General features: G+C 34.9%; 2 protein-coding genes across 5 annotated transcripts; one reads left to right on the forward strand and one right to left on the reverse strand.

Moving 5' to 3' along the window:
- Positions 1-14112: 14112 nt before the first annotated feature.
- Positions 14113-19231, forward strand: LOC110809976 (Pseudouridine synthase family protein). 3 transcript variants are annotated; one of them, XM_022035970.2, is made up of 10 exons: positions 14114-14432; positions 14920-14976; positions 15214-15291; positions 16125-16178; positions 16437-16519; positions 16867-16966; positions 17047-17109; positions 17617-17889; positions 18549-18609; positions 18708-19231. In XM_022035970.2, exons 1-10 carry the CDS (start codon positions 14184-14186, stop codon positions 18803-18805), a joined length of 1116 nt encoding a protein of 371 aa, XP_021891662.1. In that variant the 5' UTR covers positions 14114-14183; the 3' UTR covers positions 18806-19231. The 3 variants fall into 3 exon arrangements, with proteins under 3 accessions (XP_021891663.1, XP_021891664.1, XP_021891662.1); XM_022035971.2 differs by lacking the exon at positions 14920-14976 and having other exon boundaries at positions 14113-14432; XM_022035972.2 differs by lacking the exons at positions 16437-16519; positions 16867-16966 and having other exon boundaries at positions 14113-14432.
- Positions 19232-19609: 378 nt separating this feature from the next.
- LOC110809973 (DNA-binding bromodomain-containing protein) lies at positions 19610-25359 on the reverse strand. Of its 2 annotated transcripts, none has more exons than XM_022035966.2 (8): positions 25189-25359; positions 24018-24635; positions 23822-23899; positions 23281-23515; positions 22423-22522; positions 21578-21698; positions 20358-20720; positions 19610-20039 (listed from the first exon to the last, which is right to left on the reverse strand). In XM_022035966.2, exons 2-8 carry the CDS (start codon positions 24630-24632, stop codon positions 19827-19829), a joined length of 1725 nt encoding a protein of 574 aa, XP_021891658.2. In that variant the 5' UTR covers positions 24633-24635; positions 25189-25359; the 3' UTR covers positions 19610-19826. The 2 variants fall into 2 exon arrangements, with proteins under 2 accessions (XP_021891658.2, XP_021891659.2); XM_022035967.2 differs by lacking the exon at positions 25189-25359 and adding an exon at positions 24737-25158.
- Positions 25360-25468: the final 109 nt, after the last annotated feature.

Here is a 25468-nt window from a genome sequence, read left to right on the forward strand (position 1 = left end):
ATAACGTTTCTTAGAACTCCTGTTTCATTCTTCCTCAATCATAAATCTTAATCAAACCCTAATTTATGTTTCGAATGGACAAATAAAAAAGTTTTTGGAAGATTTATGATTGGGGAAGAGGTGTTTTGAAAGGTTCTAAAACAGAAGGTCAAAGATTCTTCTAAGAGTGAAAGTGAGAGAATAGCGGGTGCATTGTATTCTGAACTCTATTATTCATGTTATTGACTGAGGATTTAATTGTAATTTGAAAATAGTTTGAGGGTTTATGGGTAATATCCTAACTGCAAGTAACTATAAAAATTTTGGCCAATCCATAACAGTGTTATTATTACTTATAAAATTGATTTGAGAAAAAATCACTATTTTCATTTAAATTTATATCATATTTGTATTATATCTTCATTAATATTTTATAAAATTAATATATGTATATATAAAGGATATCGAAAAATGTCAGATGGTGTTTTCTTATTTTTTGAAATAAAAAGTAAAAATAATATTATTTATAAGTATGTGTATTACATAAAGATTAAATATTAAATATTATCTACTCAAATTTTAAAATATAAAAAAAAAATCAACTCAATAATTATAATTACGTATATTATATAGAAATAAAATGTTAAACATTATCTACACAAATTTTAAAAATGATAATATGGGTAACATCTATTTATTTGACTTTTTTGAAATGTTAGCTGCAAATTATATATTCTATAATTTTTTGATTAAAAATAATTTTGATAATATATAATAGTTATTTATTTAAATTTTTAAAATACAAAAATAATATATTAGTATACTTATATATATATATACACTATTCAAAAATAATAGATATCATTCTCTCAAATTTTAAAATATAAAAAAAAATTAATGTGAAAACATATATAATATTTATCTATGATAATTTTTAAGATAGGAAAATAAAATTTAACTTTTAATTAACTAAATTTTATATATTCTATAATTTTTAAATATAATAATAATTTTGATAATATATATATAACAGTTATTTATTTCAAATTCTTAAAATATAAAAATAATAGGTTAATATTAATTATAAATATATATTATATAAAGATAAAATCTTGATATTATCCTCTCAAATTTTTAAATATTAAAATAAAATTACTACGATAGTTATAATTATACATTATATATAAATAAAATTTTAAATATTATTCAATTAAATTTTAAAATATAAAAAATTAATATGATAACATACATGATAATTATCTATTTCAAAATTTAAAATATAAAAATAGTATTTAATTTTTTATTGACTAAATCATACACTTTATAATTTTTAAATATAAAAATAATTTTGATAACATGCATAATAGTTATTTGTTTAAAATTTTTAAATATAAATAAAGTTTAATTTTGAGTTAAATACAATTTATATATTATATAATTAAGTTTAAAGTTATAATGCATATATAATATGGAATGAAAATTTAGTTTGAATTTAAACTAAACTTAATAATATAATTTTATAAGAAAAATACTTTAATTTATTTAACAAAAGAACTATTGAATTAAATTATGGAGAAGAAGATTATGAGTATAATAGTTACACTCGAAAATTGACCTGAAATTATTATTTTTATTTAGTTATAAAATTTTAATAATTAATTTTATTTTATTTTATTGAATTTTAAAAAAATAAATTAGGAACAAAATTAAAAATAGTTTTGAAGAAAAAATACGAAAATTTGAAATTGGATAGTGTTTTTGAAAAAAAAAATTAGAAAAAGGGGCTTAAAATGCAAAAAAAAAAAAAAAAATTCAACCACGTGGGACAGCCCAGTCAGCAGGCCCAGTGAACCGGAGTATGCCGCGTGATAACATCGCTGACATTAGCATCACGCAGGAAGCCACACAAGTGATCTGCATGCCAAGTGATCCGACGACCCAGATCTCATACCGCGCACGTGAACGGCCCAAATGCGTTCTCTCTTTAGATGCGATTGGACAGACGAGATGGATTGTGATGGACGGCTCGGATTCGCCCATGCCATCAGCCTAAATGGAAAACCATCAAACAATCATTCTCGCTCCACGTTGACACAAACGAACGGCTCGGATCGAAGATGAGAGAGTATTTAAACTACTATTCGCAAGAGAACCCAACCCTAGCTGCCAGCCTCCTGCCGGAGAAGAAGAACCAGACTCCAAAGAAGAAGACCAGTCCCTGGTCGGCCTCGCACCAGAGCCATAGTCGACAGCGAAAAAAGATAAAATTTTCCCCTTCCCACTTAGAATTCAATTCCAAGTCTCTATGTGGCTATAACGGAGCAAAAGAGACAGCGGGTGAGACAGAAACCGTAGGCAAAGCCCAACGAAATTGCCGCAGCCAAAACCCTAAAACTCTCAAATAAGCCCCTTCCCGTTTCCCGTTTCCCGTTTACACGATTCTTTGACCATTGTGTTCATTATCCCCTTCTGCACAGGATCGCCGAAGGAGAAACCCCAGCTGCGAAGGAGAACTGGCAGAGTCGCCGCACCCGGAGACCCCCACTGGTATGTTCGATTTTTCAGTTTTTCTAGATAACTGAGGCTTCCTAACATATTTTTTTGCAGGGATACATGTAAAACCAGCAAAACAATGGCTAGGCTGAGGCGAACTATCGCTGTGGGCAGTGAAGCCAGTGCCGAAGCACGACAGTGTCGTTGTGCTGGAATCCTAAAATTGGCCAGAAAGAATTTTCAACACCGATTTTGGATTTTTAAGGTATTTTTTAGTACGTGACAAATATTTTAATTCCCGCATAAAAAATTCAAGAAACCCAAGGCTTGTCAAGAAGCATAGTGGGTAGCACAACGTTTCAAAAATACCGATCTTAATAAGAATCCCTCACCCTATTCCCTGTTACGGTAAATTGAGATTTAATAATCAAATATCTTGTACTTTGTGAAAAATTAAAAAAATCTAAAAAATAATTATAGGTCATTAGTGAAGTCGAAACCGGTCAGTTTATATTTGCCCTGATTCATTGTGTATTTTTTCTGTACTGCTTGAATTGCTTACTATTATATTGATCATATTTAAATTGATGATTTTGAGTTATTTTCTCAGTTGTTTGGTTTACCTCACTGCATATTCCCGTGTTGATCTGTTCTGAAATAAAATATCTCAACTATGTTCTTAATGTACATATCACCTGTTAGTATAACCTAATGTTGATTTGTGAATACGAAATGTTAGCATGAAATTGACGATTGATTGATGATATAGATATATGTATGAAAGCATTACTGGGTACCCTAGAAAAGGGTGGACATGGCCGGTACATAGGGAATCCTACTATGAACATTACTTCAGCTAGACGGGGCTGAGGAGTCCCATACCGGAAGAATTTTGGGAGACATGGTTTGTAACGAACTCAGAAATACCCAAAGAAAATATATAATAACTTAAGTATGGAAGTGAAATAAAAGGTTAAACTTTACATTCATTACACAATAACTTAAAAGTACTAAACATCATTATGGAATTCATTTTTTGAAAGAAACAAGAGAGATAAAGAAACAAACAGAAAATAGAAAAGATCTAGCATCTACTCGTAATCTTCTTGCGGATCGAGCTCTGGAACCTGGTCATCTTGATTTGAAATGGTTAAATAAAGGATGAGTTACACTAACCCAGTAAGAATATCATGCTATATTACTGTTACAGAAGTAAATGTTGATATAAAATCGAAAAACTACTAATGGAGCATTAAATTTAGCAAATTCATTTATCAATTATAAAAGTATTTCTCGGTCACTTAACGTAGTGAAATTTATGGAAATAACCTGTAAGAACAATACTATCATACATATCAATATTTCATGCATAATCAGCCATCATAGTACATATTATAAATCCATATCTATTATCAATAAATCAAACAATAACTACCACTCTTTTCACCAGCCTGCTGGTATCCATGAGGGTTCATAGGGATGCCCTCGCTACACTTGAACCCTTTCATTTATCATTCTTAATTATGGGCCGTCCTCATATCCTATCCGATATTAGCGTCAATTTACCAAACCTCAATATCCCGTCTGGTATGAGAGTGAAGCGGGCCGTCCCCATATCCCGTCCGGTATGAGCACCAAATTATCAAGTCTCCATACCCCGTTCAGTATGAGAGAATGTTCACGGTAGGGTTTTCTATGTACCCGGTCCATCCACCATCTCCCAGGATATCCAGTAAGACTGTCTTTTCATTTAATCATTTAATCACACAATTTCTTTACCATTTAAACTTTATTTTTCTCGATTCAGCAGTAAAATAAATAAATAAGATACCATCATACAGGTAAACTGTAAAAACAATCAACAACACCAATAGATAATTTTTTGTTTCGGCTCTATTAGCAACTCGTAATTAATTATGCATGTTTATTAAAATCATACAAAATACTACATTATTATTTATTTAAACTTCAGTTATATGATAGAGAATAGAGTGAGGGATCCTTATTCGATTTGATACTTGAAAAGCTAAACTGTTTACAGGCGGTCCCTAGGTTCCTTAAATTTTTATCAGGAACTGAAACGCGCTAATAGTACCTACAAATGTTCCAAATAAACCCAAAATCAGTCCTAGGGCCCACTCGACTAATTTTAAAAATCCAGCACGGCGGCTCCGCCGTGCTCCGATGACGGTGTCGCCGCCCACAGTGGTGTTCCGCCTCAGGTTGGCCATTTTTGACCAAATTCGGCCGATTTTGTATCGATCCCTGTGAGGAAACACATTAAAGGGTCTCAGTTGGTCGAAACAATATGAAAAACCAAAACTCACCAGCGGCGGGGCTCTTTGGTGCGGTGCTCCTCTGACTCACGTTGCGGTTGGGTGTTTTCCTCAAGTCAACCTGTAGAGAAGAAAACGGTGATCACAACAGTGGAAAAATTACGCAAAACGGGAATAAAAAAGGGTCTAATCGGAGGCATTTTGTGAAATTTCTCGCGGCGATGACGCCGAGCTTCGCCGGTATTTTTTGGCCAATTGACCGGTCTTTTTACTCCGATTTGATTATGGGTGAGCTTAAAATTGGATTTTGTGCAAAAGGAGAAGTTTTTACCTTTTTTGACGGTCGGAAAGGGTTCCGGTGCAGCGGTGGGTGGCGACCGTCAGCTCCCTGACAGTTGGGTCGTCTTCTCCGGCAAGGGGTTTTGGCGGCTAGGGTTAGGGTTTGGTGTGGATGGAGGTTATTTATATCCATCTACATTTAATCTGGGCTGTCCATCGTGTTTGATCTGGACCGTTCGATTGCGATTAAATAGGGAGCGAATCTGTACCGTTCATCGTGATCGAATTTGAGCTGTCCATCGTGATTTACTCTATATGGTCCATCACATTTGAATCTGGCCGTTCGATCGCGTTTGGGAAGGAGCACATCCAGACCGTTCGTGCGCCTGGGAACAGACATCAGTCGTTCGTGTGCGGGCACGCGGATCGCTCACGTGGCCTCCCATGTCAGTGTCTCTACCACTTGGCGCGTCCTAGTTGGTCAGGGCTGCTGAATGGGCGTTTGACGTTGTAAAACTTTCCAAAATTATGTTTTGGCCTCTATTTTCTGATTTTTTTTCAAAAATACTCCTAAAATCCAAATTTTCTCCTATTTTTTCCAAAATTATTTTCAATTTAATTCTCCATCAATTTTATTTCATTTTTTTACCCCAAATAAAATAAAATACAATAAAGTAAAATAAATTAATAAAAATTATATTTATCCTTTGTTTAATTAAAAAAGAAATTGTGGGTGTTACATGGTTCATCTTTATACCAGATAGGATATTGAGGCAATGATGTGTTTGGCGCCAATTATCAGATTGAGTATGAGGACAGCCGGGTTAACTAACAAATCTAGATATTTAGTTCATGAGTAGGAGAATATCCCTATGGACCCCTAGGTATTATAGTAAGTAAGTAAAAAGGAGAATTACTAATCTTGTTCACTTGTACATGAAATCATATTATTATCTGAGTATTTGTCATTATAGATTGATTTTGAAAAACTTGCAACAGTAAGTATGGAATAAACGATTTTCTCTGTTGTCAAACGAATTTACTTAAATAAAGGGTTCTATTAGTTGTTTTATGATTTTTACCAACTTTTGATTTTTCGTATCGGTGATTAGAGTGATATTCTTTCTAGGCTAATGTAGCTTATCTTTTCATTAACTATTTCATATCAAGAAGACCAAGATCCAAATCTTAAATAGTAAGAGAGTTGTGAGTAGTTCACCTCCCAGATTTCCTTCAAGTGATAGTGGAGGTTAACTCCTGGAATATTTATTTATTTATTTTTAATTATCGTTTGTCTTTTTTTTATGAACCAATGTAGAATGGACATTCCAATATCTCTATTAAGCATTCCAATTTTATTGTGTAAGGAATGTAAATATCTACTTTATTGTTCGCTTCTGTATTTAGATAATAAATTTATTTCTTTTAATTTTTGGCATTTACAATTGGTACCAGAGCCGCGTTCTTTAGAACCATTCCTCATATAAAAACTTAAAAATACCAAATACAAACTATCGCTCAATCATTCCTTATGAAATGCAGGTACAAGGATATGAGGAGATGAATGCCCCCACTAAACCAAGTAGCCTTGGATGGTTTGCTTTGAGAGGATTTGAGATGTTGTAGAGACTCATCTCTGTCTAGAAGGCCCGAGAGGAAAGGAGGGAGCTACTTGACCATTCTCTGTTGTCATAGTTTGAGCCACCTTTGCAGGGGAAAGATCCGAAGCCACCTCGGTACAACCCTGTTCCTCAACTGTATCATTTAACACCGCTACAGTACAATTTGGTGCCCCCAGCATATAACCAAGTGCCGCTATAGGGCCACTCGGTCCCTCCCCTGCACAATCCAGTCCCTCTTCCACAGGACCCGTTTTACCCGTGATGGACCCAAGCTACATTAAAAGGTATTAAAGACTAAACTCATCTACCTTTATAGGGACATTCTCTTTCAAAGAGGTCGAGTATTGGTTAGTTGAGACAGAGAAGGCCTTCGTAACTCTCGGGGTAGTTCCTGAACATAAAGTTTTACTTACCACCTACATGCTTATGAGAGAGGCAGGTCGCTGGTGGGAGCTCAAATAAGCCACCCTACCCGTTTCAGTTACTTGGGAATAGTTCTTAATGTCCTTTAATATAGAGTACCTCCTATAATACATTTGACATTTGAAAAAAATAGAGTTTGCACACCTAGTCCAAGGTGATATTACTGTGTTAGAGTATGCCCGAAAGTTCCTAGAGTTAGATCGGTATTTCTTCAAGAGTATAATGGATGAAGGCAGAAAGATAAAAAAGTTCAAGTGGGGCCTCCATCTTGAGATCATACAACAACTGTACGTATTTGAGCTCAACACCTACTCAGCCGTTCTGGCCAAGACACAGCTAGTAAAGAGGAACCTTTGTATATTTTCTCTAGTAGTGAAAAGTCTCAGATCTACAGTTTCACACTGCAAACCATCACCGGCTGTACCGGTTCAGCAGAACAAGAGGCCTAGGCCAGTGACTCAGACTCCTCCTTAGGCTCCAACAACAGGATGTGGTAGGACTTGTCAGTATTATGGCAAGGATCATGGGGACCAACCCTGCTATCGTTTCAATAATACATGCCGCATATGTGGGAGTGCCTAACACTACGCGAGAGAGTATCCACAAAATCAAAATTAAGCCAGACCTTCTAATCTAGGGAAGAGCTTACAACCTCACCCAACAGGATGCTGAAGCCAACCTGGACGTAATACGTGGTATGTACACTATCTATAATTATCTTGCACATATTTTGATTGATATTGGTGTTTCACATTCGTTTGTCTCACATACTTTTACAAAAAATTGAATGTATTACTTAAAAAATTTGATTATGTGCTATTTATGTTTACTTCTAGAAGTAGGACACTACTAGGGGAGGTTATATACAAAACTTATATCATAGACATAGTAGATAGGAAACTGAGTGTGGATTTAATAGAGATTAACACATGGTACTTTGATGTAATTCTGGAAATAAATTGGTGAACTGCGTATCATGCTATCATAGATTGTTTTCATAAGAAACTTGTATTCAACCCTCATAATGAAGAGTCATTTATAAGTTAATAAAATTTTTAAATATTATTCTCTCATGGTAATTTCCTGATTACATAGCGCTTTAACTTGGTTTTCTTCTCTATATTAGGCAAACCTAATAAAGAAGTTTGCATTTAAGAGATCCCGATAATTCGAAACTTTCCGAATTTGTATTTCCTAATGAACTACCCGGACTGTCAGTGGACAGAGAAGTTGAGTCCACCATAGATCTTTAACATGACATTCATCTTATCTCAGTTTCCCTTTACCGCATGAGTGGTATTGAGATAGAAAAGTTGAGGAAACATATTAATGAATTACAGGATAGTAGGTTCATCCGACATAGTGTATCTCCTTAGGGTACTGGAGTCATATTTGTAAGGAAAGGAGATGAGACATTAAGATTATGTATTGACTACAGCGGATTGATCAGAGTCACGATCAAGAATAAGTACCCCATCCCTAGAATTGATGACATCTTTTACCAGTTGCAAAGTACTCAAGTTTTCTTCGAAATAGACTTGCGTTCGAGTTACGATCAAGTAAAGATCAGGGCAGAGGACATTCCTAAGATAGCCTTCAAAATAACGTACGGACACTATGAATTCCTGGTCATGTCATTTAGGCTAACTAATGCATCAGCCATTTTTATGGACTTGATGAATAGAGTTTTCAGAAAATTCCTAGATCAGTTTGTCATTGTGTTTATCGATAATATCCTAGTCTATTCAAAGAGTAGATAGAAACATGCTCACCACCTGACTCAGGTTTTACAGATTCTAAAAAAAAAAATTGTACACAAAATTAAGCAAGTGTAGGTTCTGACTCGAGTAGACTATCTTTCTAGGGCACATCATATCAAGGGATGAAGTATCAGTGAACCCCGAAAAAATTAAGACAGTACTTGGTTGAAAAAAATTGACATTGGTTAAGGAGATTCGTACTTTATAAGAATGACAGATTATTACCACATGTTTGTAGAAGGATTTTCTAGCCTACTCGCTCCTTTGACCTAGCTCACAAAGAAGAACGTTAAGTTTGAATGGAACGAGTATTGCGAAAGAAGGTTTACAAAATTTTAAAAAATGTTGACTACTGCACCTATGTTGGTTTCACTTAGTGGGACAGGTAGATACATAGTGTATAGTGATACCTCCTATTTGTGATCGGGTTGTGTTCTAATGTAGCATGGGAATGTCATAACCTATGGGTCCAGGTAGTTAAAGAGTTATGAGAAACCTCACCTACGACTTAGAAGTTGTCGTCATTATCCAATTCTTGAAGACTTAACATCACTACTTATATGAGGAGATTTTTGAGATTTATAAAGACTATAAGAACTTGAAACATATATTCACTCAGAAGAATTTTAACATGCATAAGAGGTATTGAATAGAGTTCTTCAAGGACTACGATTGCAAGATTTTGTATCATTCAGGTAAGGGCAATATGGTAGTCGACACGCTCAGCAGAAAAAGTACAGGTATATTGGTTCACTTAATGGTTTTTAAATGTAGGGTAATAGGGGCTACACAACATATACGACTTCAGGACTTAAAGAGTGTTACATGCTTGGTCCACTTAACTGTTCAACCCGAATTGATTTAGAGAATAAAGAAAGCCCAATTAACCGATTCTACCATAATAGTTCTCAAGAAGGATGCAGAACATTGAGTAAATTCAGAATTTCGAGTCTTTACTAATAGATTGCTCAGATTTCATAACATGGTGTGTTTTCCAGATGACAGTGAACTAAAAAGGGATATCATGACAAATGCTCATAACTTAAAGTCCATCATCTATCTCGGAAGTACTAAGATGTATCAAAGTATGCGATCCCGATTTTAGTAGAGCGGGATGAAAAGAGAGATAACCGACTTTGTCTCCAAATATCTGGTATGTCAATAGGTTAAGGCAAAACATCAACGTCTAGGTGGAGTATTTCAGCTATTACCGATCTTGAAATGGAAATGGAAATATATTACAATGGACTTCATGACAAAATTACCTAAGGCACGCTCAGGACATGATATTAACTAGGTAATTATCGACCGACTCATCAAGTCCTCTTACTTCTTAGCTATCAAGATGACCGACCCCTTAGATAGGCTAACAAGAATCTATATCTAAAAAATAATCAGGTTACACGGAGTCCCGGTGACAGTGGTATCCGATAGAGACTCCAGGTTCACTTCTCGATTTTGGTCTAGTCTTCAGCAAATCGTGGAAATGAAACTGTCCTTTCGCACCGCATTCCACCCTTAAACCGATAGACAATCAGAGAGGATGATTTGCACACTGGAGGATATGCTCTGAGCTTGTATTCTAGACTTCGAGGGCCATTGAGATTATCATTTACCTTTGATAGAGTTTGCCTACAATAATAATTATCAAGCAAGCATCGACATAGCCCCATATGAGGCATTATATGGCCGACGCTGTAGGTCGCCGATTTGCTGGAAAGAGGTGGGCGATAAAAAATTATTTGCTCCAAATCTTGTAAAGAAGACTATAACTAAGATAGTTAAAATAAGAAAGAACATTCATACAGCTCAGAGCAGATAGAAGATTTATGCGGACAGCTGGAGGAGGGATTTAGAATTTGAGAAAGACGATTGAGTGTTTTTTAAGGTCATCTATTTCAAGAAAATTAATAGGTTTGAAAAGAAGAGAAAATTAAATCCCTGATTCATTGGGCTAGTTGAAATATTAGACATGATTGGTACGTCTGCCTACAGACTAACACTATCTCCAGAGCTATCCAGAGTCCATAATGTGTTTCATGTATCAATACTAGGCAAGTACAAACTGGATCCCTCACACATCCAGTCTTATGAGCCCCTCTCACTTCAGGAGGATCATCTTATGATGAGGTAGCGGTAGGTATTATGGACCGAAAAAACAGAGTGCTTTGCAACAGAAAGATTTCTTTCGTCAAAGTCTTATAGCAGAATCACACACAGGAATAGGCCATTTGGGAGCTAGAATTAGACTTCAAAGCACGGTACCCTCAGTTGTTTAACTAAGAGAGAGGTTGACAAATTTGAGGGACCAAATTTTTTTAAGGGGGAAGAATTGTAATACCTGGGTCCGAAAATCAGTTCGGAATGTTTTTTTTATTTAGTTATAGAAAAATAAATATTATAATAATTAATTTAATTTAATTAAGTTTTTTGAGAAGTAATGAATTGGGGGCGAAATCAAAAGCAATTTTGGAAAAAAATGGTAAAAATTTAAATTCCATGGGTATTTTTAAAAGAAAAATTAGAAACAGGGGGTTAAAATACAAAAAAAAAATGTTAAGCCATGTGGAACGGCCCACGTTAGCAGCTCCAGCGAATCAGAGCACACTGCATGGCAAACCCCGCTGACATCGGTACCATGCGGGAAGTCACGTGAACAATCCACGTTCCCATAATCCAATGATTCAGATCTCATCCCGCGCACATGAATGGTTCAGATGCATTCTCTCTTTAGACGCAATCGGATGGACGAGATGGATCATGATGGACGTAAACCATTGAACGAGAAACTATTGAACGGTCCTTCTTGCTCCACGTCGACACAAATGGATGGCTCGGATCGAAGAGGAGAAGGTATTTAAACTCCTCTTCGCAGGAGAACCCAATCCTAGCCGCTAGCCCCCTACTAGAGAAGAAGAACTAGACGCTGTAGAAAAAAACTGGTCCCTAGTTGCCGCCGCACTGGAGCCATTGTCGACAGCCAAAAAAGGTAAAAATTTTCTCCCTTCTGTTCAGAATTCAAGTTTGAGTCTCCCTGTGGCTATATCGGAGCAAAAAGAATAGCGGGAAAGCCAAAAATCGTGGACAAAGTTCGGCAGAGCTGTCGTGGCCAAAACCCTAAAACCCCTCTGATGAACCCCTTCCCATTTCCCATTTCACATGATTCTTTGACCATTGTGTTCATCATCCCTTTCTGTGAAGGATAGCCGAAGGAGAAACCCCAACAGTAAAGGAGAATTGGCAGAGCTGCCGTAACTAGAGACCCCTTGTCGGTAGGTTTGATTTTTTAATTTTTCAGGCCAACTAAGGTTTTTTAACGTATTTTTTTACAGAGATTCATGTAAAATCGATCAAAACTGGCTAGACTAAGGCAAACTACTATCGTGGACGGGAGAGCTAGTGCCGGAGCACGACTGTGCCGCCGTGTTGGAACCCTAAAATTGGTCAGAAAAAAGTTTTAACACCAATTTTGAATTTTTGGGGTAGTTTTGGGTATTTGATAATTATTTTAATTCCTGCATGAAAAATTCAGGAAACCGATGGCCTGCTAGGAGGCATAGTGGGTAGCATAGTATTTTAAAAACACTGATCCCGGTAAGAGTCCTTCACCCTATTCCCTGTTACGGTAAATTATGGCTTAGTAATTAAATATCTTGTGTTTTGTGAAAAAATAAAAAAAATCTTAAAAATAATTACATGTCACTAGTGGAGTTGGAACCGGTCAGTTCATATTTGCCCTAATTCACTGTGTATTTTTCCTGTACTGCTTGAATTGCTTACTATTATATTAAGCGTATTTAAATTGATGATTTTGAATTTTTCTCAATTGTTTGGTTTATCTCACTGCACATTCCCGTGTAGGTATGTTCTGAAATAAAATATCCCAATTATATTCTTAATGTACATATCACCTGTTGGCATAATCTACTGTTGATTTGTGAATACGAAATGTTGGCATGAAATTGATGATTGATTGATGATATACATATACGTATGAAAGGTTTACTGGGTACCCTAAGAAAGGGTGGATGGGCCCGGTACATAAGAAACTCTATTGTGAACATTACCTCAGCCGGATGGGGCTGAGGGGTCCCATACCAGAAGGGTTTTGGGAGACATGGTTCACCCTTATACCGGACAGGATATTGAGGCAATAGTGTGTTTAGTGCCCATTACCAGGTCGGGTATAGGAACGGTCGGGTTAAATGACAAATCTAGATATTGGGTTCACAAGTAGGGGAATATCTTTATGGACTCCTAGGGGTTCCAATAAGCAGGTAAAAAGGAGAATCACTAATCTTATTTACTTATACATGAAATCATATTATTATCTGAGTATTTATTTTTATAGTTTGATTTTGAAAAACTTACAACGGTAAGTATAGAATAAAAATTTTTCTCTGTTATCAAACGAATTTACTTAGATAAAAGGTTCAATTAGTTGTCTTGTGATTTTTACCAACTTTTGATTTTTTATATAAGTTATTAGAGTGATATTCTTACTGGGGTAGTGTAACTCACTCTTTCATTAACCATTTCAGATTAACAAAACCAAGATCCAAATCCCAAACAGCAAAAGAGTTATGAGTAGTTCACCTCCTGAACTCCTTTCAGGTGCTAGTAGATGTTAATCTCTAGGATATCTATTTATTTGTTTTAATTATCGTTTGTCTTTTTTTTATGAACTAATATAGAATGAACATTCCTATAATCCTATTGAGTATTTTAATTTTACTGTATAAAAAATATAAATCCCTACTTTATTATTTGCTTTTGCATTTAGATAATAAATATATTTCTTTTAGTTTCAGACCTTTACAATCATTAAATGAGAACAATGAAATTGGTATAAATTTGTTTTTCCTTAGATGTGATTTTCATAAGATGATTAATATTTATTTTTCAACAAAAAATTAAAAATAATTATTAAATATATCTCTAGGGCTAATTCATCATAAATTTAAAATTTATTTGTAAATTTATACTATAAATTAAATTTAAACTATTTACTTAAATAATATTTTATGATAATTAAATTAAAATTATGAATGAAATTTATTATTATCTTATTTTAGATGTTATGAGATGGTTGAGCTTGACAAATCTTTAATTTTCCTTCAAAAGATATTATAAATTTTTTTAAAAAATTTACCCTTTATTGATAAACCCTAATAATAATTTGAATTTTGTCCTAAAAGAAGATTAACATTATTCCAACATGAGATAAAGAGAACCCTGCGTCCAAACACTACCTACAATCTTAAAACCTGGAAGAAAAAAGAAAAAACATAAGCAGCTGTTTTTATGAGATGACTTTGCTTGGACGCTGAGAAACTGAGAGAAAAACTCAAATGGGAGAAAATTCTAAGCACACTCTCGAGACATCTTCACCCGACTCTCCCGAAAGACCTTCCAAAGTTACCAAAACCGAAGATTTTAGAGAGGAACACGAGGAACAACAGCTATTAAACGTTGTTGAACAACCCATGAACCCAAATCCCGGAGTCCAACGCTATTTGGTCGCTATCGAGTATATCGGGAGTCGATTCTCTGGCTCCCAAAAGCAGCCCAAGTGCCGTACGGTCGTCGGTGTACTGGAGGTAGTCTTTGAATTTTGTTTGCTCACTGGGAAAATGAAGGGAAAAGAAAGGAAGGAAATAGTGCAACTCTGTTGTGTTCTGTTGCTGAAAAAATCTGTACTTTTCGGGCTTGTAACAATTGGTTTTGGAAAAAAAAGCAAAACAATCCCAATGGATCAGCAGAAATCTTTGAACTTTTCTTATCTCTGAGGATTTTTATTTAAGACTTTGATTAGTGAGAAACTAAGGAAAAAAATTTTCTTTAGATTTTTCAATATTCTGGACCGTAGGAAATAACGTTTTCTCTACTACTAGGCTTTGGAATATTGTGGTATATTGGAGTTGTTATTTATTCTTTTTTTGGAATATTACTTTTGTTGTTCCTTTTTTTAATGAAAATTTTCAGGGCATTGCCTGGTTCGCCTATTATAAGCCATGCTCATTTTAGATCAAATAACAAGATTTCTGAAATGCTGTTATTGTGATTCTATTGTCATTATCTTTGTAGGAGGCTTTCCATAAATTTATCGGCCAGCCGGTTTCAGTCTTTTGCTCAAGTCGAACTGTGAGTCAATGTTCTGTTTCTTACTGAGTTCCATATCTTAAGTATACACGAGGTTGTAATAGTTTTGTTTAGCTTAGGGTTTAACTGTAGGATTAACAGCAATGTCTTGGCCTTGATGGATTGACTGGTTTTGGTTATTCAATTCATATTGTAGTTTTAGCAATTTTACTTCATGTGTTTCCCTCATATGATTTCTTTATTTAGGACATAACCTGGATGTCCAGTTTCTTTTTGTAGGATGCCGGAGTTCATGCACTATCAAATGTTTGTCATGTAGACGTGGAAAGGATTAGCAAAAGGAAGCCTGGTGAAGTGGTATATGACCTTCACATTACTTTTAATATATATGTTTCAAATAAATGATTAGCAGATAGTATTGGTTAGCTTTACTTTCATTGGAACTTCCGACTCTACAGTTTTAAAAGTAAGTTATTTTGGGGGAGTTTTGTTTCCCTTATCTTACTTTATTCACTTTGTTTTCATGTCAGCCCTCTCGTCCTCCATCCTTTCAATTTCTTGATGAAAAGTGATCTTATACTTGATAGCTTGTTACCTTCTTGTACATTTGTAATTATCTTATACCTTCATGTTTATACCGGACAAACAAATGGTTATCTTAGTTTATATACTCATGCACTACTCTCACTGATTAAAGTGCAATAATGAAAGAGAGAACACTGACTTTTACATTTTTGGGCAATGTGGCTAAGTTCATGAGCCATCTGTGACCTTTTCACTATTAAGAACTTAAAATTAAAATAAGGTTCTTCCTTTTTGTTTGGCACCATGCCTACATCATGGAGCCACCTATGACTTTCCACCATGAAGAACCGAATGTTGTGACTAGTGTGTTTTGTTATAGGGTTAATTAAGGAGAAAATTTGAAATCACAAGAGTATCTCCTGTTATTGAGAAAAACACCCTAGGCCAGGTACTTGAACTATAGGGGCTTCGCTCTGCATCCTTTCCTGCAAAAGGCCCCCCTTCCACCAGGACCTCTTTTTGTATAGTGATTGAGATAAATATGAGCCACAACCTAATAGAAACAGTTCTTGGGCTATGTATTTTTAGATGTTTTTCCTTCAAATGAGCTCTACCATAGGCTGATATATGCAGTAAGATGACTGTTTTCTTTGTTGTAAATGCAGTTACCACCTCATGAACCTGCAGTAGTCAGAAGAGCTGTGAACCATTTCTTACAGGTTTTTTTCTTCTTCATTGTTTAAGCTTCTGATTGAGAAATTGATTGGTCCCAATACTATTTAGTTTGTCCTTGAAATGCAAATTACTTCATAAACTAAGCAAAAAGTGATAGCCTGCATGCCTGAAGTTTCTGATTTTAAAAGAAAATGCATGCCTGAAATTATTAGTGATTTCACCAAGTACCGCCCCTCTTCCAACCTGTCTTATGAGTTAATCTTGGCAGTATCCTTATCTCTTAAAATTTTGGTTTCTGTTAGAGAAGTGGAGGAGATATTATGGTGGTTGATGTTCGATGTGTTCCAAATGAATTTCACGCTAGATACAAAGCTCAAGAACGCACGTAGGTATTCATGAGTCAACTTCTGTTTTGCAAAGATAAGATTGGAGTTAGATGCCTAGGCAGCTATACATTTAATGGACAATGTGATATTCTGTTGGGTGAGACTTGGCTGCATACTTTGTTATACCCAAAATAAGCCTTCTGTTGTATGGCTTTCATTTCAATTTTACATGACTATTCACTATTCAAGTAATCACCATGGCTTTATGTGATTGAAGTTAACATCTGGTGGTTCTATAATGTTTTAAGTAATTGTAGCCTCACCCCAAAAAAAAAATAATAATTGTAGCCTCAGCTCCAAACATCCTTAAAAGTAAAGATTATTATTTGAATAATTATTTCTTTAGGTATTTCTATCGCTTGTTGTCGGGGCCAGAGCTCTTGTCTGCCTTTGAAAAAGATAGGGCATGGCACATTCCTGAGCAACTAAATCTCCATGCTATGCAGGTTTGATTTTTCATATAAATAATGACAAAGAAGTGTTCTTATAAGAAAACAACGAAAAATATTAATGGATATTTTTGCAGGAAGCTTGCAGAGTTCTTGTTGGATTTCACGATTTTAGTTCCTTCAGGGCAGCTGGTTGCCAGGTCGTTTCTTTGTCTTTTATAGTTAGCATTCTTTTACTTCGGGTAGAGGACAAGAAGTTTTAAGCTATATTGGAATAAGTCTATAAATATTGTGGAATTCATTTACAAGTTAATACTAAATTTAAATATGAAATAATATAGGTTCTATTAGAAAATTATAAAAATTGAGTTTATATGCATTCACATGGAATTGAAACAATCAATTCGTCATTCCATCAATGTTGATAGAATTTAGAATGTTTTGTCTTAACTCTACATGAAATTTTATATGAGCTTAATTTTTATTGTTCTATTAAGAATTTCCACAAAGTTGAACTAATTGTGAATTTGCAAATGAATTTTATAAAATTTTTATATTTGTTCCATACATAACCATAAAGTAGGATTCTTGTTGCTGCTAAAATGGTTTATGTTTGTGCAATTCACTCTTATTTCTATAGTCTATTACGTTGTAATCTTTGCATTATGAATTTCCTTTAATCATTTATAGATTGCTGCATTTTACAGGCAAACTCACCAATCAGAACTTTAGATGAACTCAGTGTTTCTGAAGTACATTCAACTCCTTATTTTCCATCAGTTATGGAGAGGGAACAAAGCAATTTAAACAGGGGAGATCCTCATCCATGTTCTAGGAAGTCTCAGATTGACCAACCTATTGGTTCCATTTCCAGTAATGGGGGGAGCTCCAATGATGAAACTCGTCTAGAATTTGGCATAAGGAGGTGGCATCGCTGCTATGTGGTAACAGCACGGGCACGCTCCTTTCTTTATCACCAGGTTTGCATTATGCTTACTCTGTATATAATTCTGTACTATTAGCCTTTTTTTCTACTTACATTTCTGAGTACTCTGTTTGAGTAATAGTAATTTTTTTAATATCGTGTGTATTTGGAAATGCACTACGGATGAACAATTTAGGTGTGATGGATCGACAGGGTAACATGCTTATCTCAAATGGAAAAAATACTGCCTTTCATTATTATGAATTAGATTATTAATTTAACTTTTAAGTCCATGCCATTTCTAACCTGCAATATCTCTAATTTTGCATGTCCAGAAGATTCCAGAATAGTTATAACTAATGATATAAGCTGAAAGTTGACTTCTATTTATTTCTTCCCCATCATCTCCTGAATTTTAAATCCATGTCTGATATATTAACTCGAGAATGTTTAAACCTAAAAATAATAGTTTACACTTGGCCAAGTAAATAACCGTAAGAACCTTCGCCTCATTTAGGCAAGTGCAGTATGGTGGGTTCTAATTCCTAATCTCCAAATATACTCCTTGACAGAAATAAGAAAGGAAAAAGTAATGAGCTGCCAGGAACAGTTTAAGAAGCAAACTGGGTTGTTACCAGTAAAAGAACATGGCTTTTCCTTGTTATTGTTATGTTTTTGAGATCCTTGTATTAAATTTCTGCAATTTGTTGCCAGGTTAGACTACTTGTTGGAGTTCTCAAATGTGTTGGCACTGGAGAATTGACAGTTTCTGATGGTAGCCTTCTCTTCATAAATGTCATATGTTGTTTGCCTGTAGAGAACTGTGTTTCATTCGCAACTGCCCCATTTGACTATCTAATTTACATGTTTCAGTTGAAAGAATTCTGAATGCAAAGACAGTGACTGCTGCAAGTCCCATGGCTCCAGCTTGTGGTCTTTATCTTGGGCAAGTTGAGTATGATTTGTCATGAAGTTTTGTGGTTTCCTTCGGGCGCTTCTGATCTGGAACCTGGTGAAGATGTGTGTGCTTCCAGAAGACATGTTTGTCAAATTCTTTGAGATGCATCCGGTAACAGGTTTCTCGACAGCTCCTAGGTGTTTATCGATGAGAGCTCTTCTTGGGGGACAAGTCTGGTTAGTCGCCTGATTATTTCGTTTGCTAACATATAGGAATTTTGATGAAGGGCTATGAAATTTTCCATTTCCTTTTTCTCGGGTGTTTCCTTAATATATGGGCAGGGGAGGATTGGCTGAAGTGTAAGCATTTTGTGTGCCTTGGATTTTCGAGGATTAAGAAAACTAATGTGGCCGCTGTTGGTTTTTTTTTTTTCTTTTGCACAATTTTCTCATATTGAAACAAACATATAGTAGTTTCAAATTACTCTTATGTATATTTAGGTCTGCCTCTCTATTTAGTTTTATTTTGAAATTTTAATAATCTAATCTAATAATATTAAACTATATTTTATAAATTTGATATAAATTAAGTTAAATTTACTTATATATTTTTATTATACAATGTTAAATTTGTACTTTTGGTCAAAAAAATTAAGTAAATATTTAACAAAAAATTGAATATGGAACTTACATGGGATTACAATTTTTTATTTGTATTATATTTCTAGATTTAATTTATAAAATATAATGTTTCTCTAATCAATTAACTTTTTTGATGCCATAAATTTGACACAAATAATTTCTGAAATAAATATTACACAATATTCTATTCTTGTAGCTCTAAGCAGTGAAAAGCTTGTTGAAGTACCAGACCCATGGAAAATAAGTTAACGACATCATATATATATATATATATATATATATATACATTTAAAAGAAAAAGATTTACTTACTGAAACATCTATTTGACATGACATGCTAATTACAACTAAGACACTCCCCATTATTTAGTTTGCCATATGATGCTAAAATTAGCTGAAATAATAAATCTACAAAAGGAAAAAGCCACATGCATCAGCCTACATTAAGGTTACTCTAATCAGAACAAGACCTGTTCATCAAGGTCCCAATTGCTGCGTGTATGGAGTTAGTACGAGCAGAAACATGATGCTGTGCTAGTGAATGAGGTCCGCGCCAAACAGACTTATCATCTGCAGGGAAGAGAATCTCGCATAAACTCACGAGCGCTGCATTTTCAAAATGTGCAGACTCATACATTTTCACTTTCTGTTGCCTTTCTCGCCACTCCTGTAAATATATCAAAGCCACAAATAAATTTGTTTTGGAATCCAGATACCACTTGGATAAGAATCTAGCAAAACAATTCAACTTCAAACTAAAAACAAATTCGCGGATTCTAACAAACAGAACGATGCAATTGTATTCTTGTATTGCCATTCAAATGCAGTGAGAAGAAGATGCAAGTTATTGATGGGAGCTTGAATATCCCACATATTATACACGCGCGCGCGCGCACACACACACATTTTAAGTCCTAATCAATCCAGAGAGCCCATATTTGATGTCAAAAGGGAAGTGGGTAGAGGGTAGAGAAAAATGAGGCACCTTTTGCTTCTGCTGCACCATGGCAGTTTGGGTTTGGCCTACTTCCCCTGACTTATCTGCTGTTCCAGGCAGAGGCTGCCTATTAGGCTCTTCTCTCAATCTATCACTCAACTGAGAATTGTCTCCTGTTTCAAATTTAACTTTCTTTTCCATCTTTATCTCATTCTGTTCCTCCTCCTCCTCCTCCTCCTCTTCCTCTTCTTCCTGCATGAGCTTCTCTTCCATAGAGCTATACTGCTGGTCATTCTCTGCTTTTTCCTCTTCCACATTACCTTCCACATCAGCATCTACATCCCCGTCGAGTGATTCAGCCATATTTAATGATGAATCTTCACCAGAATGACTTTCCATAATTGAAGATTCCTTCAAGAGGAAAAACAAAAAATGTTAATTCTCAACAGAAAAAAAAAACGAAAAAATAATCTTTTTACAAAACCAATAAAGAAAGTCAGAAGGAAAAAGATAAATTTTATTAGCTGAAGTGATCCTTGTTAAACTGAGAGAAGTATTCAGATTATCAACTAGAATCATGAAGACAGCACCATCAGCTATCTCTAAACTGATTAAATAGAAGAAGTTATAATGGGAAAGGTTTTGCTCCTTTAGAAGGTTTGTAAGTGTGTTTTTTACATGCTTCTTAGCAGTCTTTCTCTTTTTGGCAGTCAGAAGAGTCACAAGAGGAATTAAGCTTACATTCATGCCAGGTATGTGCATGTGCTTTTTTTTTCTGTGGAGATGCGGGGATGTGGGGGTGAGATGATACAAACAAGAAAGCAGCATAGCCCCTTCACGTGTTGCCAATTATTTGGCATAAGGAATTTAATCACAGGCTCGCCTGTAACATCATGCAATTACTATTCGACTAATTCAGTTTTGAATATGCATAAGGACTTGTTTCTTTCATTTACATAACCATATGATTAACATTGTTGCCAGTATAATTTCCCCTTCGAAGATGCATCACCTCATTTATGAACTACAGGGTTAACATTGTTGCATTTAGAACTCCAGGAACCAAATACTAGGCTAGAGCCCTCAAATATGCAAATTCTAGATTGCATATTATAAAATCATCATGCTGGCTAATCAAGTTGATAAAGAAGTTGATAATGCTTCCCATATTGACCAAATTTCTCATGCATATAGATAGAAAAAGATCAACTTCTTTAGCCGATGAGAGCTAAGAAGATCAATTTAGTCAATTCAGTAATATAGCTCACCTCTTGCTTCACCTCTTGAACTTCAGTCAAGCCTTTAGCAATTCGAGCATTCTCTTCACGCTCTCTTTTGCGGCGCTTCAAGACACATATAGCACATAAACAATCACTTTTATGGCGCCTTCTGCAAATGCAATGACAAATTTTGCAAGAAAATAAATAAGAACTCTCAACAGAGATACTCTTTTCACACTTTTATTTCAAAAATAAAAAAACTCTCAACAGAGAAAAATACCAGACAAGAGGGTGAAGGATGAATAGGGGAAGGGAGCATAAACTTCATATTCGAATGCCTACATCATCAGAGACTCCCCAGTTCTCATGATAAGGAGGAATTTCAATGCAAATAATGCCCTCACCGCTGTGGTACTATCTGCCTTATCAATATCTATCTAGAGTTTTCACTATATATATATGTATATATATATATATACACACGTATGTCTAGAGCAACACAATAGAAATCCTAAAAGGGAGAAAATAGACAGGTGAAGAACTGATGGAAACACTGAAAAATCTTCCCGACAACTGGATTACTTTAATAATAGATGGTCAAGTCTTTCAATATGATCCTAGATGAAGACCTTAGTAAAACAACTCTGAGTTAAGTAACTGCACAAACAACATTGCTCTCTAAGTAACCAGGAAGATGAATTCAGGTTAAAGAGAACAACAAAAAGAGAGCAGAGACAATGTTGTTTGTCATTAAAACCAAAATCACAAAGGAGTTATTTCTTTCTGAGCCTCTCTGATACTGGGGGGCATTGAATCCATTTGACAAGAAGATCCAAGGCTAAAACCACAGTTCATATACACAAAAGAAAAAAAAGAAGAGACAAAATACATACCCGTGACGCTTTTGAGCCTTAGCTTTTGATTGACTACTTTTGATATGTACTTTTCCCTGACTTGATTGTGCAGCATCTTCTGTTTGAGCATTATCAACACCTAACAGAAACAAAACAAGAGTAGCTTAGGCTACAACCAGAGAATGCAGCCAAAAAGCAGAAATGCATACAAATAAACTAAATGTTCATTCATGTAAAAGGTTTATTCTTAGTGATTAATATGCTGCAAAGATATCTTCATTCTTCAAATTTTGGTATTATTTCCGAAAGTCACATTGAACTTTCCATTTTTTATTTACTTTGTTCGTTACTTACTCTGGTATTTCTCTATATGTTAAATGTACTAATGCTGCATCTCTTTTCCTTCAACATTTCTTTTAATTTTTTTTTTCTCTGAAAAAGAACTTTTCTTTTAGTTTAACTTAAAATAAAAAGAAATCAACAGTTATATAATCACCAAGAAACATAAACGAAGGGCTAGAGAAAGACAAGTTCTGCTCTATATCATATTTCTCCAATTTGGAAATCCTTGATGCATCAATTTATACAAACAGCATTGTTCTTCTCCAGTAAACCTTATAACCACAATATCTTTTACCTTGAGATATCAAATAATATTCTAGAATCTACCATGCCCTTAGTTAGATAATGCAGCTTCAAATAATATTCTAGAATCTACCGTGCCCTTAATCGATGTTATGAAACAAATTATTTATGTTGCAATTAAATTCCTCCATTGTATCTTTGAAATTGTTACAAGTGGCTGAAGGAAAAAGACAGAGACAAACACAGAAAAGCTCAGCATGTTAAAGCAAATCAAAATGGATTCAACAGTAAGCATAAACTCCACTGTCATACCCCTTGCTTGTTCATTGAACAACCCAGCTGCAGCCCAATATTTCATGAAATTCTTTTTCACCCGTCTCATCAAGTCCACAATGTAATCACCTTTGTTGTTGTACTTACAACAGTTCTCCCAGATGTACTGTACGTCCTTGTAGACATGCTCTGAATTCTTATACTTGCAACCACTTTCAAGATTGCTGCATATTGTTCCAAAATCCATGGGTGTATCTATTACATCAAAATAATCCTAATCCAAGCATAGAAAAGGAAAAATCATCAAACAAAATGAATAATGAGTGACTACACGTGCGAATGACATGACTGAATTATGTACTGCTACTTTGAACTAGACATTCAGACAGCATAATGAATGCAAGTCGATTTATGTATCAGATTGTTACAGAGGCATTTATTTTTTGGGCAGTTCTCCCCATTGAGATCCCAATATGATGAATTCTCTACTCACACACAGAACAAATTGACAGCTTTAATGTGCCATGTAATATATGCCATCATGAGTAGCATGTATGTACGCCTAGCTACTTGTACTCACAGGTATTCCAAGAGCTACTGGATTCACTGGGACATTAAAAGGCTCAGCAGCATCCATTTTCATCACCTTCTTAATCACCTAATGAACAAAGAATTGCGTACAACAACAAAAGCATTAAGAATGAACCACATAAGAAAATATCAAACTTAAAAACACAAAAATTCAACAATTTGTTAGGTATATTTCTCCAAAATACCATCAAGGAAGCATCTAATTCTTCTTTGTTGAATGTAGAATTTTGATGATGTGTCTTCAGCTCTTTCTGGAGAGAACTCTCATCCTTTGGTGCCACAGCAGAAATATTCTTGTCAAGACTTGAACTGCCCAACGACCTTGATTGTTTAATTTTAATACTCCCAGCTTTCTTTGACACATTCCCCAAAACACTCACTTTTACTTCAGACAATGAATTGGCACTGTCATCTATTTTCTCTGCAACAAGACCTCGTCTCTCCAGATCCATTCGAGGGCTACTCTTGTCAGTGTCACTATGTGATGGTGCATCAGAATCCAACAATTTTGGAGTTTTAAGCTTCACTTTAACACGCCCAACTGATTTTCCAACAGCCTTATCGACTGACCCATCAGGATTTATACTGGCAACATTCACTGGCTGTTCAGTCCCTGTTGAAGGTGTATCAACCTCCATACCAGACTCATATTCATTGTCATCCAACTGATTAGGATCTCCAGAATTATAGTCAGAATTTTGACTGGAAACATTGACAATTACTTCATTTGAAGCCTCATGAGTAACCACTGGAGGCACATTTGTCTTGTTGCGTTTCTTGTGACCACGCTTTCTCTTCATAATCTAGCATAAAAGACTTTTGCTTCATTCATATTCTTATATGCTACTTTCAATTAAAAAAAAAAAAAGAAAAAGAAATAAAAAGGTAAATAGAGAATCAATACGTCAGCGCAATGCGAGAAAGAAAGATGACGATCGCTCCCAAAGAATCAACACCGATTTTTAAAAGTTCAATCTTTGTACAAGACAAGCCAGAACCCAATAGCAGTATTCGCCCCAGAAGACCGGAAATCCATAAAAACAAGCAAATAGAAGGACTCTTCCTTCTTGAACTAACTATCTACGCTCAAACCCTAGAACTACCCTAGCTTCGAAAAAGAACAAGAATGACATTGACCTAGAACTAGTTTAAATCCCATTAAAAAAAAAAAAAAAAGACATGGAATTTCAGAGCGTAGCCATCCGTTAATTGAGAATAACACACGATTACAGAATATGAAATAAATAAATGCAAAAAAGAAAGATTTTTTTTTTTAAAAAAAAAAAGCAAAAAAGAAAGAAAAATGCAACAAACAAGGTTGAAGAAAAGAAAATAAGCATAAACAAACAACGTTACCTTCTTTTTTCTTAAAGAATTTGAAATTTAGGAGGGAAAAAAGAGTTCAGACCTTTTGCTGATTTTTTTTTTTTTTTTTTTTTTGTTTCTTTTTTACATGTGTCGAAGACGGCAAACGAACATATAACCGAGGATATCCATGGAGGCGACTCTTCTTGCTGCGGCGGAGATTACTTATTCGGAATTTCGAAATACAGAAAACGCTGTCGTTTCATATTGAATTTTTTACTCTCCTACGTTTTCCTCTTTTTGTTCTTGCTTTGAAGTGTACGTTGCAAAT

This window comes from Carica papaya, chromosome 2 (assembly GCF_054855325.1).
Source record: "Carica papaya isolate Zhongbai chromosome 2, ASM5485532v1, whole genome shotgun sequence".
Lineage (NCBI taxonomy): Eukaryota > Viridiplantae > Streptophyta > Magnoliopsida > Brassicales > Caricaceae > Carica > Carica papaya.

Excerpts from the sequence above, each read along its gene's own strand:
- LOC110809976 (XM_022035970.2), top strand. The coding sequence starts at position 14,184 with ATGGGAGAAAATTCTAAGCACACTCTCGAGACATCTTCACCCGACTCT. Across the intron at positions 16,967-17,046 it reads TAAATCTCCATGCTATGCAG|GAAGCTTGCAGAGTTCTTGT; the intron begins GTTTGATTTTTC and ends ATATTTTTGCAG. Across the intron at positions 17,110-17,616 it reads TCAGGGCAGCTGGTTGCCAG|GCAAACTCACCAATCAGAAC; the intron begins GTCGTTTCTTTG and ends TGCATTTTACAG.
- LOC110809973 (XM_022035966.2), bottom strand. The coding sequence starts at position 24,632 with ATGAAGAGAAAGCGTGGTCACAAGAAACGCAACAAGACAAATGTGCCT. Across the intron at positions 21,699-22,422 it reads AAGGCTCAAAAGCGTCACGG|AAGGCGCCATAAAAGTGATT; the intron begins GTATGTATTTTG and ends TTGCATTTGCAG. Across the intron at positions 20,040-20,357 it reads TGGTGCAGCAGAAGCAAAAG|GAGTGGCGAGAAAGGCAACA; the intron begins GTGCCTCATTTT and ends ATATATTTACAG.